At 45.0% G+C, this 21,470-nt stretch overlaps 1 protein-coding gene across 1 annotated transcript; it reads left to right on the top strand.

Annotated features, from left to right (window-relative positions):
• The first annotated feature begins 16,289 nt into the window (after positions 1 to 16,289).
• On the top strand, positions 16,290 to 21,470 carry f9a (coagulation factor IXa). Its single transcript, XM_088925477.1, has 8 exons — positions 16,290 to 16,398; positions 17,068 to 17,237; positions 17,820 to 17,844; positions 18,029 to 18,142; positions 18,937 to 19,071; positions 19,544 to 19,761; positions 20,078 to 20,207; positions 20,527 to 21,470. Exons 1-8 carry the CDS (start codon positions 16,329 to 16,331, stop codon positions 21,078 to 21,080), a joined length of 1,416 nt encoding a protein of 471 aa, XP_088781603.1. The 5' UTR covers positions 16,290 to 16,328; the 3' UTR covers positions 21,081 to 21,470.

The raw sequence follows: 21,470 nt of genomic DNA on the forward strand, positions 1-21,470 counted from the left end.
ACATTTATAGCGAGTGCTCAGTATAGCCAGAATGCTGGGATTAAACTGTTCCTCTCTCATTTCTGAAAGTAGGAGCAGCCTCATCGGCACAGGCAGTCAGAGCCAGTGTGATATGGGACAAAAAAGATCCCTCTTTCAAGACATGTAAAAAACAAACCAACTGGAAGCAGTGCTGAAGCCCACACAGGAAGGTCTATACTCAAATCCAGAAGTTCAGATCTTACCCTGGACACCACAGAGTTAGGGGGGCAGAGAGTATGGGGCCCACCCTACCCCCCAGCATGAAACTGGTTACAAGGTCATTCCCAGCCTTACTGGTCCCCATTTTACAGGTAGGTGCACTGGAGCAATCGAGCTGAAGTACTTGGCTCCAAGGTGTAACAACTGTGTCTATAGCAGGGACTTCAACCTGCGTCCTTCCAATTAGGATAATATCCCGCAGTCGGCAGAGGAATCCTACTCCGCTGGGCCCCTGAGCAAGGCCCTTAACCCCAACTGCTCCAGGGGCGCCGTATAAATGGCTGACCCTGCGCTCTGACCCCCAGCTTCTCTCCCTATCTGTGTGTCTCATGGAGAGCAAGTTGGGGTATGAGAAAAGACAAATTCCTAATACAAGAAATTGTATATGGCCAATAAAGTGATCTTATCTTATCTTACAGCTCTTACCCATTTACTTTACTCCACATTGCCTCCTTTTGAGTTTCACAGCATGAAGGTTGTGACCAATCTCCCCTGGTATAATTCTGGGTCAGTGAGGCTCTATGGCAATACAGATGTCTCGGATGGTGTATAGTATTTGTTGGTCTAACCTGCTGATTTAATGCCTCCCATTTGTTTGAAGACAGCAGAGAAACGAAAGGTAACAAAGAGGCCGCTAACGAGGAGAGGTCAGCGCTGAAGCAGGTGAGCGGGTCTGCTCACTGCTTCTCTCTCAGCCAGTCACAGACAGAGACTCCAGCTGTGACATCAGAGAGAGCTAGATAAGACACTCACAGATGGAAGACCACTCCGCCCTGAGCATCTCGGAGCAGATACTGCCCAGATAACTCCCACTGTGGGGTAAGAAGGGAGCTGACTGGCACTCTTGGAAAAGAAAATAAGATCATTCATTTCCATTAAGATTATCACCAGTGTTATTAACACAAAAACAGTGTCTTTCTGTCTCCCAGCAGTTACAATGGCTTTGTAGCTGGAATTATTCTGCCTCCTTGGTTTTGCAATTGTCTCATTTTTCCAACACGTATTCACTACAAGCCACATGACAAGTGAAATTTCAATTTGGCAGCATCAACGGTGCCTTGTATGATACATCCCAGGTGATCCAGCTGATTGCTGTCTATCTTGTCTAGTTATGAATGTCGTCTTGGGAGCACATACAGCTTGCTGAAAGACCACTGGAGCATTTTCGACCTGTTCAGTGAATGAGAAGAGGTTTCTGCCAGGCAGGTCTGTGTACTTTAAAGATGACGCATCTGGAATGAAACGATTGTTCTTGTTCAGCCCTCTTCCAGCCCACAACAATGCATATGCATCACATTTAAGCTGACAAGTAACTACTGAACCTTGAAAGCTTAAATGGCGCTTCAATAAAATGAAAGCTGCTTTAAAAAGCCCATTACCTTTCTCTATTTTAAGCATAAAACACACCTGCTTTTCAACAGCTCTACATTAATCTCAGTCTCTCTCTTTTCCTCTGTCAGAGTCTTCAGACAGTTCTGAGATGCCAGTGATGTGCTCCCAGTGAGGACAGAATGAACACGTGTTGGCCTAGGGTTCAGAGGTCACAGGAGGGTCAGCCAGTTGTCCCTACTGACAAAGGAGTCGTAGCCACTGAGCTTGACATCACACTCCTGTCCCTTTGCACAGGTAACCCACACAGACCACAAGTACCGTTGTGAATCGCTAAAACAGCACAGCTCGTACTGGCTGTATCATTCTCGCGCATAATGTGTCACTCTGTCATCTAGTTCTGCTGCAAAACTGGGTTCCATTGGTAGGCTGGAGACTAATGCTAATGCCTGGAATCTGAACCCTTTAGATTAAGGGAAAATAAACAATGAGGCTGAGAAGGATGTTTCAATTTTCGTGAATGAGTATTTGTTTTCACTGAGTACAAAATATACAGTCTATGAAGTACGTATTCTCTATAGTTTCACTGGCTCCTTGTAAGGCATGTCAAGCTTTAGAGGCCGTGTCTGTTAGTAATATGCAGAAAATCTGGTTAAAGTTAAAAAAATGCAAAATCATTAGATTTTGCTTCAGGCAAGGAAACAGCTGTTATCTTCTAAAGCAGAGAAAGAGAGCAGTTTACAAGCTCCTCTGTGACGTAAGGCTAGTCTCTTCAGTCTGGGCCAATGGCAATCTGTTTAGCTGTTCTGTGCTTTTTACTCAAAATTGTTTTGTTTTTTTTTCCATTGAAGTGGCCTGCCAAGCTGAGGAAGATAAGATGAGATCACTTTATTGGCCATATACAATTTCTTGTTTCCATACGGAGGTGCTGTGAAGTAAGTGGGTATATTGGACCTGTAAAATACGGGAAGCTAGATGAGGCACTCAGGGGGTTTCACAAAATTTTGGGGGGCCTGTAGCCCTCATTGAGCACTGTCCAGGACTGCCACTAAAAGCCAGATACATACAGTGTGTCTATGGAGCAATATGACAACAATAGGGTTATAAAACTAATTCTGTCAGACATAAGGATTATTAAGTCTTGCTTGAAAATTAGGTAGAAAATCAGTTTTATTTATCTTTGCACTAGCAGAAGGGTGTCAGTGTTAATTGAAAATGAATGGGTGTTCCTGTCCTTTTAGAAGACCGTTCAATGCTGGCCTTATAAAAGCTGTCAGTGCTTTAATGTGCAGTGCATTCGCTGCTGGGTGCACTGAAAGCAACAAGCCAGTTTCAGAACAAACGGGAGCGTTCTTTGGCTGTGTGCAGCAGACACAGCCAGTGTCTCCGCAGGGTCAGCTCCGGAGATGAGCGCCTGCTATGACACAAGAGGAAACGAGAACTGAAGGAGAGCTATTTCAGGCAAATGAGTTCATCTCGGCTCCCTGCAAAGCACGGAATCTAGAGCTGCCTGCAGCAGAACTTACATCTCTCTATCGAAGGTTTTCAGCCAACTCCTGTTTGACATCCAGTGGGCCTACGTGGCGCCAAGCTGTCCCGTCTAGAAGGCACCAGCTCCGATTTGGTTAATAGTTTTGCTATCGTTACCTTGGCTGCATGTGTCAGCGCAGTTGCTCCCTGAGGCGCCCAGCGGAGAGGAGGCAGAGCAATTTCAGCTGACCGCCCCTACGGCTCTTGACTGGCGGGCAGGTGGGCAGGGGCTTGGAAGTGCCAGGGAAAGCGTGTGAGGGTGAAAGGGAGAGAAATGGAAGGATTCAGAGGACAGGGGTGCATAAAGCACCTTGTGTGTTCGGAAACACCCAGGACACGCCTATCAAAGTGAGAATCGCGACTGCTTCATGTTTTGACACTGGAGTTATTGTAAGACAGCTGCTGTGGAATTTTAATATACATCCCTTTCCAGGGATTTTTGTTTCAGCGTTACTAAGTCATCACTGATTGTTTTGCTTGGTTTTCAAGAAAGATGGGAACTTGATGTCATACAGGCATTGTGGAGATAACATTCAAATCGATGTTTTTCCTGCTTTTAGTATTTCGTGCCAAGACCATCACAAGAGGCAGTGATCATGATGATCTAGATTAGGAAATTGTGCTCATGATTGGCCACACAAAGTCTAAAATAGCAAGGGCACCATTACACTCCCAAGGGGCACAACACTGATATCATTTCAACAACAACATTGTCTTTCCACTTCATTTCAGCTGGGAGAAGAATCAAAACTAATTTTGAGGAATAAAGTCCGCAGCTAGAAATGCCAAAAAAAGACTAAAACAAACATTAAGATTTTTAAAATAAAAGTAAAAGAAGGGCTGCTACAGCTGTATATATTCATGCTGATGAAAGATTTGAACTCCATTAGTTGTGACGGGTCAAGACAAGCAAACACATCACAGCTTTTAATTATCCTGTTTGTCCAGGAGAAAGCATTGCAGGGCTCTTAACACAGCAGGTATCTAGAGAGCATGAGATATATTGAAACTACATACGCTTTAGACTTAGTGAGTCTCCCGAAGGAGACTTCTGTTTTCCTCTTTCTGGAGCAAAACAGGGCAGGGAGCCACTCACAGTGGTTCTAACCTGCATTTCTGGAAATGATCAGACAGTGCCTTGGCCTGGCTAGGATTCAGAAAAGAGGGTAAAAACAGCACAAATGGAAATGAAAATAGGAGGACCGTGAAGCCGGACAATTCCTAAATATTTTGTGCATGGCACAGGAACAGTACAAAATACACATTATCAGGAATGCACTTTATCAATACCTTATTGATGGATAAATCCATATGCGTGCTGAGTCCAGCATCATTTCAATTCCTGCTTCTCAGCAGTGCCCCCTGTGAAAGCAGCTCTGACCACATGGCTACTGCTCCATGGAAACAATGATGGTATTGAGTCTTCCTGGGGGTTGTGGAAAAATCAATGTTTCTTGCTCTTGTTGTGACTTCACAGGAGATTACCATAAAAAGGCACAGTGTTTCCCAAGCTTAATGGCTTCAGTTTTATACTGGGGGACTTAAATGCTTCCTCCTCCTGTGAGGATGTGTAAATGGTGTGAGGAGAAACGATAAACAATAAAGGCGACTTCATAGATTGGTTGCACGGACCTCTGGGGCTCAAAAGGCTTGAGGGCATTATTGATCTTGTGAGAGATGTGACCCCCCTCTCCCTCCACGCACACTCACACTCCTGTGCGGCACGGTCCCTTGTCCCTTCTGCTTGTCTTCAGCTGAGTCAGCTCCTGGAATCCGAACCAAACTGCAACGCACACAGTTGTCTCTGGGCCGGCTGTCAGACCAGACTACATGCCAGGCTGGCCCCCGAACCCCAGGTATTCACATCCGTTGGTGGGCATCAGCTTTCCTGTTGCCTGCTGAAATTTGCTTAGTTCTTGTCTTTTGCAGGAGGTGAAGAAAGAGATACTGTATCCTTCTGGTGGTTGTGGTTGAGGCAGTTTTCAAGTGGCCCCTGGCCAGAGCCCAGCGAACGACTCAATCGATGGATCCTCACGGGAGATCTTCTAACACGCAGCTCAGCGGAGCCAGGCAGGAGGAGAGAAGTGTGGTCCTCTTTTCCAGCTCTCAATGCCCTGACGAACAGACTTCAGGGACACTGAACTGACTCCTTCAGGCTACATTCCTTCAAATTTTAGAAACATTTTAAAATCCTAGACAAGGGATTCTAACATGCAGTAATAATCAGATTCAATAACTATATTTCCTGTCATGGTATTTTTTAGGTTCTCTTATTCATGCTGAAGAAATGCGTAAAATATGCATTTTTTGCTAGAACTCTTCCATAGCATGTAAGAATCTTAAAACACAGATGATTACATTGCTCAACAGAATGTGACACAACATGAAACATTTCTCTCAACATACAAGCATTGTGTTTTTCTGTTCACTCACAAATTTTAAAAACTGCAACTCCTAATTTATAGTGCATGTATGTGGTTTAGGCTTTGGAGATAAAAACATAATTGGACATCTCTGCCTTTCTGTACAGTAGTTAAAACACTTAATCTTCTCAGAAGACAACAGAAACCATTAGCATGGTTATACATGCATTATGGGTGTATTTTACACCCATAAATAATTATTATTTCCCTGCTTCCAGCTAAATCAAAAGCAATAATTATCTAAAAATATTTTTTCATCCCTTCAGCAAAATATCAGGCGGAGTATTGAAATGTCAAGAGCTTAGGTTTGGTGGAGAAAGGGGTGTTGAGAGGGAGGAAGTGGGAAACATTACCCTTTAAAATCATTCAAATAATTACACTAATTAATGGTGATATACTTTTCAAATATCACATTAATGTCAATGAGCATACTGTAGGAAAACATACACAGAGCTAGAGTGTGGGATTGGTTCTTTTTCTGCTTTTTAAGTGTTTTTTATCTTTCAAAAAATCTAAACCATGAATACTACATTGCCAGCCTGATTTGTATCATGATATCCTGAGAAGCCAGAGTATTTAACACTAGAACGGCCAGATTAAAAGCCTGACTTCTAGAATGACCTGATTTTTTTATTACCAAGGACAGTGGAGGTTTCTGTCTTCAATGCATATCCTCTTGTTGGGAGCCAGGAGAAATGTGAAATGACAAACTGTGCACTCTGTTGGCACAGTAAAGTGAGGAATTTTGACAGTGGTCATTTCCATAAATGCAGTTTCCTGGGTGCCTCCCTGCCCTGCACTGTTTCAAAAAGAGAAAAACACAAGTATCCACTTGGATCTTACTCAGTAAACCATGTGGATTCAATATGTCTCCTGCAATACACTATAACCTTCTGTGTTAGGACCTCTGAGCTGCATTTTCCTGAACCTCTCGGGGCACAATTCCCTGGTTATTCAGTGGTTTACTGATGAATGACAATGTTGAATTTGTTTCCATTCTCAACTGACTAGATCTTAGAGCTGATTTTCATGCAGTCAAGTAGCAGGGCTGTTTTGCTGAGCTGAAAAGATTATTGAGAAAAGCTGCAGATGTTACAGGCTTTGCTGTCTCTTCCTTTAAGTCTTGTAAAACTGGAAGGGAGCAAGGCTATTCCCCAGGGACCTGTGCAAGGGCTGATTTCTACGGTGGCCGGGAAGTGCAACAGGGTTCATATCTGCTGGGCCTCAGCTGGACAGCGTTCATTTTCACTGAAATGCCCAAGATGCTCAGATCTGTGAGTCCAGTACCGTTCACTCACCTGAGCCGTTTCCTTTTAAAACATGCTTAGGCGACATTAAAACTGGAAGCACCAGAATTTATTCACCTTAATAAGACTGAGGTAATGCTGTTTCATTGTTCATATCAGCTTCACAAATCTCAATCTGTTTTGTGATGGAATTGATGTTCTTGGTGTTATGTATCCTCAATATAGTTTTTAAAGAACACATTCTCAATGTTACTAAGTTGTCTTTTTTCCACATATTTATCCGTGCCTCACCAGGCAGACTGCAGAGATGCTTCTGTTTCTTCTTGCACAGATGACTGCAGTGACTTGCTTACTGGTGTTACTAAAGCAATTCTTGACAAGATCAAATATGTTCAGAATACAGAGGCCCGAACTGTAGCTAAAACTACATTTATTTACCGAAACCAGTTATTAAAACTAAAAGTAAATTACAGTTTATTCAATTCTTAGCCATGAGTAAGTAATCTATCCTGTCTTTTCACACTTGCAGAGGTATACAGTGTTTGCGGCTCCTTCTGCTAAAGCTGACTGCTCAAGCTTTAAATCAAACTGAGCTAAGTTATGAGACAAAAAGCTGAACTTTCTCATTAACAAGAATATCAGAGGTGCGTATTGTGTGCCCTTTTTTCATGGGGAGAGCATTATCTTGGGCATATTTACACACCCATGCCATGGCTGTTCTGCAAAGTAAGGGGAGCCTGGAAAGGGGCAGGTTAATGCTATACTACTGTAGCTCACCACAAAGTTCTCTGCACCTGTGTCACATGCTCCTCATCACAGATCCAACACACAGGTATTGATGGTGTAGCCAGGCAAGTGAGCTCTTCAAATAACAAAAGCAATTAATGAGCCATTATGATGTATGCAGGTTTTTCTTATTATACAGGAGACAAAAGCACAGAAGCAGATAACTCTTAGCATCCTGTATAGAAGGGCTGTGGGTTACAAGGTCTTGTTCTGTAAAAATTAATCACTCATCTTCAGATCTTCAAAACCCTGTTCGTCTTGATAATTAATGCTTCTGCTTTGAACTTAACCTTATTAAACAAGGAGCTGAAAAACAGCTCATATTTAAATATTATCAGAACAGTACATTGTCATTACATACAGTATTTAAAACAGTTAATTATTATATGCTCTTGTGTTTCTCATTGCCCTTCTAATTATAGAACTGTCAGCAGAGATAATTTGATGCAAAGCTGTAGCTCTTGCGAGCCCAACAGTACTGACTCTTTGAGTCATCCCTTTCTGGAAATGATCATAAATGGACAGAAGTCATGTGTTCCAAAGCCTTTTTGTTTTTCTGTAAACATAGAGTCATAGTCCTGGCACCATCAGGGCAGGCGAAAGTATCAGTGTGTGCAAAGTGGTGGGGTAGATCCGGGCGTCAGTGTTGCCAGTAACTTAAGACAAGGAGCTGTTTTTCTGGGAGCTGAGAGACCTCCCATCTCCCCTGCTTTCTGCATACCCAGCATTTCCTGCAACCACAAGCTTCCATTCCTCCTCATCTTCCTGTTACCCACCTTAATCCTGATCCCCACAGTGATTAAATACAGCTGGCAGCTCAGCCTGGGCTCCTCGGAAAAGTTCTGCTAATGACCCCAGTTTTCCTGTGCCTCGCAGGTTCTTCCTACGAGAGCCTCACTCTGCTGCATGGCTTGGTGTAAGCAATCCCCTGGACAAACACTCCATGCAACACTCACTGCCGGACCCCTCCTCCAAACCCCAGACTCCTGGCCTGCTCGCCACACACTCGCCTTCCCCAGCTGTGTGTACGGCTGAAAAGCACCAGCCTCTCAAATACAGTATATTCTCCTGTCTTAAGCCAGCACTTTACAGGAAATAGGCATAACAGCATGATGTTCATTGTGTGCTCACCTGTAACTCAGTTTCTAACCTGCAATTTGTACCTGTGTATCATTAATACATGTTGGGGATGTCCAGGCCTTGAAGACTTCTGTGTCTGTGTCTTAGGTTCACATTCAGGGTGCCTTGCTGTTTTCTGAAACAATTTTCAAAGAGTAGGCCCAAAGGGGGGATCTTATCAGTGTGCTCACGTGCTGTGGAAATCATGGAAGATCTCAGATCTCGCACTAAAGTTGGTTTTATGCCTGCTCCCTTTTCGAGAAACAGGCTTTGTTCTGCTTCTCAGAAAATGTGTGCTCACCAAAGCCACTGTGATTAATTACGATTCTTAATCCTGTACTTCGGTTTTTCCCATTACTAACCTTGTACTTCATTAATGCTCTGTCTCTGTGGAGCAATTAAAACCCTACCTGGTGAAAATACAGAGAATATTCAGTGTCGAATGAGTTCGGCTCCCACAGCTGTGAGGCTGATAGCAGCATCAACAGGGCTCTCACCCAAAGGGCTCTTCAGCTTTGCTTCTTCCAGTGTCCCTGACTCATACAGCAAAGATCCACCCTACAGACACCAGCTTTTGGAAAAGGAGTTGAGTTTGCGGTTATGTTAATTATAATAAATCTGGGGCAGTCTCTGGATTGTCCTCTAGCTAGAGCACTAGAGCCGGGTTATGAACGGGAACGAGACAGAGAAGCATTATGACACCTGCTGTCATCCCACCAGCTTCCAGAGATCTTCTCTTCGGAGGCTGAACAAGCAGCACATTGCTGCTTTCGGAATTGTCATTTTTAATGAGGGAGGGGAACACCCTTTCTCACCTCCAGTTAATGGCTGCTGGATTACTCCCACGTTCGCTGAGGCTTGTTAATTTTGACAGGCAGGGTCCAGGTCATCGTGTCTGTGGAACGAAGGGATGTAGAAACTTCTATTAGAAAACCTCAGAACAATCATGACGCAGGCAGCCCAAGGTCACTTTTTCAAACCAGTCTTCCATGTCACAGAAATTTCTGGAAACTAACAGGTCTTTAGAAGTTATGGGTTGATAGCTTTATTTTGGGCTATTTTTGTCAACTCCTTTCCACTTATCTGACTCAGAAACAGGTTTGATGATTTCATACGACCCCAATACAATTTTTAGAGGCCTTGTCTACCCTTTTCCCAGTGAGTTCATAAGCTAAAATACACGAGAAAAGAACGTACCGTAAGAGTATATCTTACTGCCAAAAGGATATTCCACGTTGTCAGTATTAGTTAGCTAAAAAGCAGTCAAAGTACTTCTTAATGGAAACCCTGCTTTTTTAACTTTGCCCAGTTATGCAGCGTGTACTCTGGTGTTCAGCAAGGCCTACACAGGTCATCATTCTGAGTCAGAGAGAGTAAGCAGTAACTGATCGCTCACAGTGCAAGGATCTACATTGTGTGTGCAATTGTATCCTTCGGGGGGGGGGGGGGTTAAAAGTGCTTAAGAAGAAAAAAGACTAAGGAAAGGAGATGTAAGCCTTTCCTGTCAGACTGCAGAGCAGATTAAAGATAACGAGAGGTGCCCAAAGGAGAGGCAGATCAGGCTTAGTGGTGTGGCGTTACAGAGCTGGACAAAGTGAGAGATTAAGAAGAGCTTTGCTGCTAAGACTTTTGGCTCAGTAGGGCTGCTCATCAAAAACCTCTCATTAGAAATGGAAGGATCCTCAGAGGCAGATCGTTCTTCAACAGACCGATGCCACCGGGAATGAGCAGCACCAGAAAAGATGTCCAATCTGAATTCTCCAGCATGGCTCCCAACTTCTGAACGACATAGGTGTGATCTGAAGGCTGAACCAAACATACAAAGCAATTAGGAACTAGGGACAGCAACATCCAAGGATTGAATACTTGTGAATGCTTGGACTACTTGGTGAGAAACCCCTGGTTAACAGGTAACCTCCTGGCTGCCTGGGACAACGACAAACCCCAGTCCAGAGAGTGAACCAGGGAGCAGAGGAGGCAGAATGGAAGCGTTCGAGTTCAGTTTATGATAATGATGTTTCATAATGATGGTGATTAGGAACAGCTGTCTGAGATTGACTTGTCATTGTTACCCCTCCCGCACTTCAGTTAATAACTTCCACTAGTTGTTTGAGTGATTGAGCTGATCACCTGTCTTCTTACAAACACAGGCACAAAGTATATATGCCACTGCCACCTCATGGACACTTGTGTATAACCCAGAAAAGATGTGTCAGCAACTCTTTGATCCAAAGGGAAAATATGGGACAGAAATGACAAATCAATTAAACTGAATATTTTTCGTATTTTCTCCTTGGTGGGATAAACATTCATGGAGAGTTTCTTTTGGCAGGGGTAACTATTGACACATTTCACCTCCAGACAAAGAGTCCTTTTCTATTTGCTTCATAGTGAGAGGTTAGGTAAACCTTCAGCAAAAAAAGAAGATATGTCTCAAGGTAATAGGAGCATGATTGCGATAGTCATTGTTCCCTGTATGGACGTAGCCGAAAGAAATTGAATTCAACCGAGAAACAGCTGCACGTGTTTGGTCGGTAGTTAGCTCTGCAACCACAGAGCCTGAAAACAAGTGGTTTCTACGGAGACCTGAGGAAACAGCCTGACGTGTTTGCTTGAAGACTGTAAAGGTTCATCTGGACCAAGCCTGGAGAGAGTGGATATACTGTAAGACAAGGAGAGGGCCCCTTGAGTTATGAGACAAGGTGAACATCATGGTCTCAGTGATGGAAACTGCTTGGCCCAGTCATTGCTATCAAGCTTTTGCTTAAATATCGGGACTGAAATCTCCCCACAGCTGACCTAGAGAGCCAATCTTTAGCACTTCTGACAACCCCCTAAAATAAGCAATTTAGCAACTGTGACAACCCCCTAAAATTAGCGCGGCTTCATTCAGATTCAGATTTCAGCCACTGCGTGATGTCAAACCCTTTCCCTGTGTACAGTATATCATTTTGTGTCCTTACTGTTTGCAATATATATGCAATTATAATCAGATACATTTGAGTGGTTTAAAAACAAACCCCACTCCAGTGATTTGATGATTAAGGTTTACTATTCAAAAGGTTTAGCTGAGCTCAGTGCTTAAAGGTGGGCTTGCTCTGGTTTTTCATACCCAGTATTCCAGCACCCAGAGGCTTGCATGTGGTTAAGCATACAGGAGCAGTTACAATTTGCAGTCACTCTTTTGAGTTTTTGGATGGAAAGAAGGCATAGACTCATCTACTAGTGCTCTATTTAATATAGCTAAGATCATTCTGGCCTGGACAATATAACCCAGGCCTTGTAGCAGGTTAACAGCAGCTTGGATCTCACCTCATGCATCATAGTCCCTCACCATGATTAATAGACTTCTCAGAGGCAGAACAGATGCTTTTGCTTAAAGAATGGTTTTCTTCTTTAAGGGCAAAATGGAATTCTTTGAGTGTTTGAAGAAAGTATTTAATCACCAGAGCAAGAGATTGAAAGATTTGATTAGTGAAAAACATCCTTTAGCTCCTTTATCAAGGGCTTAATCAAACAATGTCCTTCTCAGTCTTCTCTAGGCCACTGTTTTAAGAACACTACAGTACATACAGAATCTGTCATGGGCAGGAGATGCCACTGCCTCTGCTAAATAGCTCTACGATTACTGCTGCTGTGCTTCCATCCTGGAGGGAATCAGAATCCAGGTGGCCTTGCTACCACTTTCAACACTGAATGCAATCAACACTGTTGACAGGGCATCGCATTTTTGTCATCATCCTGCCTGTCTTGATTTCCTGCTGTAGCTGCTTGTCTTACTGGAGTAGGCAAGTATTCCCTACTGCTCACGGCACACGTCAGGAGGAATAGGTGGATCAGGGAAACCAATCATGGCTCTTCATAAATCACTGCCGCTACCAGACCCCCACCAGCCTGCTCTCTTGATAGCTCCTCAGTGGAAAAAGGCTCTCCCCACTCTATATTGGCTGCTGCAAATGGGAGGAAAGGACTGTGTTGCACAAATAACAAGAAGTTGAGTTGTCCAGTTTGTTTTTCAAACCACTTGCTGGACATGTGCAAGGCATGGAGTTCCTTCACGCGGCGGAAGAGGAAGAGCATAAGAAAGCCACCAGGCACAAGGAAACAAGTTACAGTTCCTAAAGGCACTCTTTCCTGGTGGGACCACGTGTTTTCTTGACAAGGTCTCAGTCCTTTCTAAAAGACAGTTTCCACATTCTGCTCCACAGGTGTTAATACCCTGTTCCCAGGTCTCCACTGAGAGGAGCTGTGTTTGACTGGAATGGATTGTTGCATCATAAACACTACCTGGTGTGAGATGTTTCTTTTTAATCTTTAGTAAAAGCACTCCAGCTTTTCCTATATTGGTTACCCAGCTGCAATACAAGATGTCTTCAGAGACTGATTAAACCTGAGAAAAAGAAGATGATGAATCTTCAAAAATACCTTTTAAATCTTTTTTTACTATAAATATAATCTTTTCATCCCTTAGTATTAGAATAGCTCTCCAGTACTACACCACTACTATTGATCATGGATAACATCTGCAGAAAAGCAATATTAAGAAATATAAAGTCCTGTATAAGATGATGTATCCTGCTCCTTTCACCCTTGCTCTTTAAAAGCTGTCATTTGGCAGTGCCAGGGGTGCTAAAGCATCGATGTGATTTTGCAAGCTGTATATATAATCTTAAAGTACATACCGTATTACTCACTAGTTTAAAAACTACATGACGCATACAGGGAAAGAAACGCTGTTACACTCCATGAGCTCCAGTGTCATGGTAAAAACCGAGGGATCACAAATCAGTGGGGTGCTGGCTGTGCAAGCAAACAGGGTTTGAATACAAACTAGGAAAAGGCCCAGGTTTGAGGTGCTCGAGTGTGGATCTCTTGCTAACTGCTATCCAATGCACGACCTCCCAGATGAAGGGTATTTCTATACAGAATTTGTGCCCCAGAGAAGTTGTTTACTGTATGTACTGTAGTTGTTAAGCACTATGTGTTACCTACTGTACCATCTCTAAGACGCTGTAAGTGAATCACCATGTTCATCGGGAGGTGTGAGTGATAGGTTCAGCCGGATGAATCATAAGCAGGAGTGTAATGGGAGGCCTGTGCCCAGTAAGAGCCCCAGCCTTTCCATTGTTTTGAAAACCCTCCACCTGCAATTGTGTTTCCTGTTCGCCGCCAGTTCACTTCAGTCAAGGCGTCATTAGACGGAGCTTTGGAAGCTTTGGAAGAAAGTCTTCTTGATTGGATGGGAGAGTCTGAGCAGCAACCTATTCCTCCAGTAGACAGAAATGACAGCGCGTGTTTTTAATCTCACATTTTTCACTGAGTGTTTGTCAGCTCAGAAATTATAGAGTTGCATTATTACAATCCTTAGGAGCCGTCTTTCCTGATAGTCACCTCTATTTATCTCCCATTGCTCCGCTTTCTCAATCTGCCTCTCTCCTTCTGTGTGAAAACCTGCCCATCAATTTCACGTCTGCAGTGTTGTCAGATTAGCATCTCCATACCTGCCTAATAAAACAGTCCAATCCATTTACAGAGGCCTCCTGAATTCTCACTGCAGAACAAATACCAGGCAGCTTAAAGGCACAGTGTCATTTTTTAAAACCTTTACACTGATTTCCCAATCACAGCGTGCTGTAAATCCCAATGTATATTCCTTAATGTATCATTTTAATTGGCTGCATACGTTGCACGCGTACGTGACAGAAAAACCAAGGAGCTTAAGATGTGGCAAACTTCATCACAAGCCAGATTTTCACAGAGGCATTCAGATATATTCACCCAATCTCTTCATCATCAATAGCACTGCCAGATTTATCTTGGTGCTGCTTAGATATGGAAATGATGTCTGAGGCAGCGAACTGACTCCGTATCTGTGAATGTGCCAAGTGACAATGGCAGACTCCTGGCTCTGAAGTACCAGGTACAAACCCTTGTGATCTCCGCAGCGTCGGTTTTATAAATACACCTCCTTGCTATCCACTGTGAGCAGGATATAAATACCTCTGCCAGTCTTCCTCAGCACACTTTCATGTCCCCAACTATTCTGCTAATATTAGCTGGCTTTGTCACATGGGCAATACCTTCCAATGGCAAGGAAACATCAAACTGGGGGTCAGAATGAGGGTTATCGGCTTTCCTCACGTCAGGGCAAAAGAATAATACTTTTAAAATTCCCCACAAAATGAAATACAGCACCGGGTGCATTTCACACACAAGCTGATTCCTGTTGTTCTCATTTGGTTCTGTTTTAGGGGGGGACATTCTGCAATCAGGTCAGAAGCTGGGCGCCAGAGCTCCACAGCAGGAACCTCACTGCAGAGAAACAAGGTGGTTCTAGCAATGCCAAATGGAGCTTTTCTTCAGGACTAGTTTCTCGCTTCTTTCACTGGGTGACCCCAATTTTTGCAATACCTGCTGAGGACACTCTTGCATTCTGTAGGTCAAGACTCCTTCCAGAACGGGTGCAGTACAAATCGCCATCTACTGGCTAAGAAGACTTTGCAATCGGGGTGTATTTCACAGGGCTCACAGGGGAGGGCACTGCACGAACAGACCCCGATTGAGCTTTCTGTTTTTTGAGAGATCTGCTTTTCCTCCTTAAAGGGAAACTGCATAAGTATGTGATGAGCAGCAGATTCAAAACGGACAGCAGGGATTGCAGTCTTAGTTGAGAATTTCATATTCCATTTAAAGTCAGCTTATGCTTATGCCTATGCTTATTGCTTCTGCTTCTCAAATGAGATAAAATACCAGGGCTCTTTGCAATTTAAAAAATAATTTCTGATTTTGTCATTTCTTTTACAAGTATTCTGTAATTATTCAGCACTCAAAAAATAACATGCTGCCAATTTTATGGCGGACAGATTTTTAATGTACCTATTAAAAATAAAACCAGCTAAGTCTTAGATACACAGCGTGGAGTTAAAGGTATTGGAGTGATAAGGAACACTCCCTGCACAATTTTACAGCTCATCACAGTAGCTAGAACCTGCTTTCTGCGATTTCCTGTGTCCTGTTGAAACTCTGGTTAATCACTGCTTAACATGTTGGCGAAAGTGATGCAAGATTTAAGACAAATGTCAATATTTGCTTAAGATTGGCTGCTTTAAAAATCTGGATTTGCTCTGTGTTTGTCAGCAGACAGGACAAAGCACCCAGATGGTACATTCGCTAAGCATTTTAAAATTAAACCTGTACATCACGTTATAATGGTGTCTTCCACATTTAAAGACACAAGTTTCTGAAACCATCGACGCGAGATGAGAAATGCCCCCCCTAGAGCAACAGCATCTAGCTAGGAATGCATGGAAGATCTGCTTTAAAAAGAAGGTTCACATCTCGAACACACTTCCGCTGACACTCACACAGACACACCACCTCGCACCATACAACCAATCGGTACAGTCAACACAACAATCCACTCCACCAAATTGCACTCAGAATCCACACAAATACAACACAAACACACACACACACACACACACACACACACACAACCTGTCTGACTGTGGGTGTGTCGACACACACCACTCTAGAGATTGAGGTAACCTTTTGAGTCCCACAATGTAAACAGCCTGCTGTACTTTGGAGCGCTTCATCGATTAGATGACTGATTTCTCCTGTCTTCTCAATCTGAGGATTTCTCAGAGTAGACATGATGGCTAAAATCTTCTTGCTTTTTATTATCTCTGTGGTGACACAGGAATGTAGCCACAACTGTGAAGGTATGTCCCATTTATCTGTTTTTTATTTGCTTATTTCTCTGTGTTGCTGATGACTTGATTGGGAACAGACAGAGTAACTATGAGGACAGCAGAAAGTGTCCCCAGTGGCTTGACCAGGCTTATTCATACCCTGATTATGAGCTGGCCAGATCATTCCCATACAAATGAGGAGAGCTGGGTGAAGTCTGTGTATGTAGATAACACTTTCGTACGCAGATCGCATTACATTTCCATCACAACGCTGTTCTTGTGAGCTTGCGTGTCCTCTGTGTGGATTTTCTTCTTAACCTGAAATACGGAAACATGGTGGGTTTCATTTCCACTTAATTTACTTTCATCTTAACCTGCAGTTTGTCCTGCTTGTTCTTCTCTTTCTTGTGTTCTTGTCTCCCCTCCACACACACGTCTCTGTACTGGCAGCTCCTGACTGTCTGCACCCATTCTCTGCGGCTCTTCCTTATTCTCTCGTGTGCCCATGGCACCTGTGGCCCTGTCACCAGCAGGTGGCGCGACTCCTCCTGGGTCACTGGTGGGCCAGATAATGACTTGCCTGGCTTCTCTGCCTTGTGAGGTTTGCTGAGCTGGAGTAGATCCTTATTGTGCTAAAGCTCGTGTTCAGTGTTCAGACTCGCCTCCCTCCTCCCCTCTTCCCCTCTCCTCGCCTTGCAGCTTCGGTCTTCCTCTCTCTGCGCTCGGCCTCCGACGTGCTGAGGAGAGAGCGGCGCTACAACAAGGGATTTCTGGAGGAGATGTACCCCGGGAACCTGGAGCGCGAGTGCTTTGAGGAGAAGTGCACCTTCGAGGAGGCCCGAGAAGTGTTTGAGAACAAGGACAAAACAGTTATGCTTCCTTTTTTCCTTTTCATGGGACTGCAGCCATAAATCAAACCAGGCATAAATGGGTTTTTACGTAAAATAAATCCAAATACCAGTTTTCAGCTATTGTAACAAATGTGTTGATGTACAGTATTGAGAACTGCAATATGCTAAGATGTCATGAATCACATGACCAGCAGGTGGCGCAGGTGTGCATACCTGATATTTGTTTTTCGTGACATAGGACAGTGGTATAGAAGACTAAGAGAAAGCACATTTGTCATGACTTATGTCTTGCCACCAAATTTATTTTAGGTTGGTTTTGTCTGGACTTGAATTTACAGGCATGGAGAGACTGGTGCATAAGTGAGATCATTTGTTTTGGGTTCAGGCTTGGTCTCGCAAGAGCAGGTTTAGTAGGTCAAGAGCCAGGTGATTTAGGGTTGGCTTCAAAAAGAACATCACGTTTCCAGACAAAAAAAACTTTAGGATATCCAAGAATCCAGTTATTCAAAAAGCAAAATATAAAAGGGAACCAGGATCTTTTTCCCACTACAAATAGTTATTGTGTATTAATAGCTTTCTCTTTTCTCTCCTTGCTTTCAGATGGAGTTCTGGTACAAATATGTTGGTAAGTAGTCAATCTATAATTATCATTATGAATCTAATAACACTTTGATTTATGGATTTTTCCTACTGTTCTTGAAGAATCCAGTCTCTGCTCCCTCACAATCGTGTCTCTCTTTGGCCTTTTCCCTGGGGGAGGGGAGTGTGCTCTGGTCAGTGTGCGAGTCCTGTACTGGCCTGTCTTTCAGATGGAGACCAGTGTGCTTCCTCGCCCTGCCAGAACGGAGGCCTGTGTAAAGATGACATCAATTCCTACGTCTGCTGGTGCACCAGTGGGTTTGATGGCAAGAACTGTGAGATGGGTGAGCAGTGGGGAGGACACAGCCTCTCTATCTAAGGAGGAAAGGGCTGCCGGGCTATTTCTGCTGCTTCTTCTAAAAATAGCATCTGTTTTCCAGGGGGTCGCTTGTTGGGATATCAGTTTCCAATTACTTCTGCATCCAAAGAAGTGGTTAGGTGACCTACAGTAGTTGTTCCTCAAAAGATGCGGCCCTCAGTTGTTCACCTCCCTGAAGCTCAAGTGCTACGCAAACATAGCCGCGCTGGGGCACAAGTGGCATGTTAGCTTATCGTACAAAACCTTAACCTGTCACCAATGACACCCTCTGCACTCACACATGAACCAACCCACATCATAAACTGCCTTTCCTCAGCAGCTTCACATCAACGGACAGTACATGGAAGCAAGCAGAGCTCTGTACTGTACATAATGTTTTACTACAGGTCAGGCCTGAGTCCTTGCACCACACTGACTGTACTACTACCCTGCCACCGGACGTCTGAAACACGCGACCGAGCCCCCTTGCTACCAGCAGGAAACAGAACTACGAGCTCCATACTCTCCTGATCCTGAGAGATCTGAATGCTTCATGAGTTAATGGGGTCAGCTATTGGCTCGGCCGCTCTAATTGCTGCTGCTCTGAGGCTTCCCAGTCTCTAGGGAATTTTGGTTGTCTGTAAAAGTTCAAGGCTATGACAAGCCACACTCGGAAACAATTATCTCCCATTTTATGGTGGAAATCGGAATAAAAATGCCCCCCCCCCCCCCACCATCACTGAGGACGTTTCTGCTGAAGTGTTTTCTGTGCCTGTGCAGAGACTGTCCGGCGGTGTGATCTGAACAACGGAGGGTGCATGCACTTCTGTGAGCCCCACCCTCAGGAAAAGGTGGCGTGTTCCTGTGCGAACGGATACAAGCTGGCTGAGAACAGGAGGGACTGTGTGGCTGAAGGTACGATGCGCACAGTTCTGGATACCTACCCCTGCCCCTCAGACCTCACTTCGTCGGTAACATCTGAGAAGGATACATAAGATGCACTGTTTTTCCACTCTACTGATGCTCCGTAGACAGATGAGTGAATCGATTTCAGCTTTTATTGCCGCAGTCAGCTAGAATCCCACCTGGAGAAAGGAAGAAAAATGGGTGGGTTGTTAGAAGTTGTGTCTCCAGGCGAATTCCAGAATTGAAAACTCAAGAACTGAAACATGATCGCTGTTGAGCATTTGCTGGTGGATGATGAGATTATATGTACAGCAGATCTCATGTGAATCTAAAGGGCAGGTATCACCCACCTGCTCCTTGAGAGGATTCTCTAGCTGAGTTTCCAAGCTGCTGCTGGTCCCCGTTATAGACTAGAAAAGAACAAAGTGGCCAAGTGGTCCTCCCGTGGCATCCAAGCCCTGTCTCTCTGTCCCCCCGCCAGCCGCATTCCCCTGCGGAAAGCTGGGCCTGTCTGTCAGCTCCAGCCTGGCGGGTCCCGTGGGCTCCCAGTCTGTGCGCAGGATCGAGGCGGACAACGAGACGGAGAGCTCCCTTCCGGACAACTCCACCACCATGCTCACCCCCATCCTCGCCGACGAGAAACAGGAAACGCGCATCGTGGGAGGCAACGCCTGCCAGCCTGGAGAGATTCCCTGGCAGGTCGGTCATTTCGGCTGCTCCGGCTCACTCGCGTGTCTGTCCGGAGGCCTGTGAGCCTGCCGGGATTCTGCTTTCCGATGTATGTATCCGGCTTTTTTATTTCTGTCCTTTCACACACCATGCCCAGAACTGTTTGCAAAACAGCATAGACAGATGTGTTTATGACACAATACTGCTGAAGGCAGAACTGAAATCCTTACTATATCGTCATTCTATCCCTGAGGTGTTATATTGGCAATGTTATTAGTTTAAAAAAGCCTTGTGTTACACAGAACAGCACTCCTGCTGTTCACTCTCCTGGTCTCCTTCGCTGCAGGTGGTGATGATCTACAAGGCCACGGCCCAGTGGTTCTGTGGGGGCTCCATCCTGAGCCAGAACTGGATCGTGACAGCAGCTCACTGCTTTGGCAATAAAATTCCTCTTCGCTCCATCATCATCAGGGCAGGTGAGTCTCGCACCCCCAGACGCCTGGGAGACCATTCCACAAAGACTGACGCTCCTTAGCAGCTACGGTATACTGTGCAGGTTAAATCACAGAGGGCTAATAAAAATCAATTACTAGTTCTATTTTTTGCACTGTTATAGCTGTGCTGTTTCTCTTTTCATGTTCCTTTGCGCCTTGCTGCAGTACCATCGCTGCTGCTGCTAGTGGTGTTTGACACAAGCGTTCACAGCGCTTGCGCGGTTCGGCTGCTTGGGGGTCCAGGGGGTTGGGGGGCGTGCCGCGCCCCTGCCTCCGCTCACCTGACTTGGTTGCGCCGCAGGTGAGCACGACCTGACCAAGGACGAGGGCACGGAGAGCAACCACCACATCGCGGAGGTGAAGATCCACCCCCAGTACAACAGCACCAGGAGCCAGTACAACCACGACATCGCCCTCGTGCGCCTCCGCGAGCCCATCGCCTTCCAGGAGTTCGCCGTGCCCGTGTGCCTGGGGCCCAAGGAGTTCACCGAGGGGCTGATGCAGCCGGGCGACAGCGCGGTCGTGAGCGGCTGGGGCAAGCTGGCGCAGGGCGGGGCGCAGTCCGTCGTGCTGCAGAAGGTGGAGGTGCCGTTTGTCGACCGCAAGAACTGCAAGATCAGCAGCCAGACCGAGGTGTCGCGGAACATGTTCTGCGCCGGGTACCTGGGGGAGAAGAAGGACTCTTGCCAGGGCGACAGTGGGGGCCCCCATGTCACCAAATACAAAGACACCTGGTTCCTGACGGGCATCGTCAGCTGGGGGGAGGGCTGTGCTTTGGATGGCAAGTACGGCGTTTACACCAAGGTGTCGCAGTACTACAACTGGATCACACACCTCCTGGGCGCCAGCCTCTGACCTGCGGCTCCGCCAGGCATGTCCGCCCCTTTCCAGCTGCACCTGCGATGAAAGTGTCCACATTCCTGCTGTATTTAGATAGCGTCCACAGCACAGAACCACGGAGAACGATGGCGTTGCACGTGCCTCAGAATGTAAATCTTCTCCACGTGTTGAAAAGCGAGCAGGATGCTCCCGACGAAGTGTTTGCGAACTGTAGTTTAGTTTTCCCTGTAGTCACATGTGTGCGAGCTCCTAAACTGAACCATGTAGTCAGTGCAGACTTGCATTATGGCTGAACACTATGACATTACAATGGTAGTCTCTTATTGTGATTTACTCTTTCGGTCCATTTAAACAAAAGAGATATCAAAGGAACTAATAAATTAAATTTAAGGCTTTGAAAATTGA

Source organism: Atractosteus spatula, chromosome 9, assembly GCF_055471065.1.
Source record: "Atractosteus spatula isolate fAtrSpa1 chromosome 9, fAtrSpa1.hap1, whole genome shotgun sequence".
Lineage (NCBI taxonomy): Eukaryota > Metazoa > Chordata > Actinopteri > Semionotiformes > Lepisosteidae > Atractosteus > Atractosteus spatula.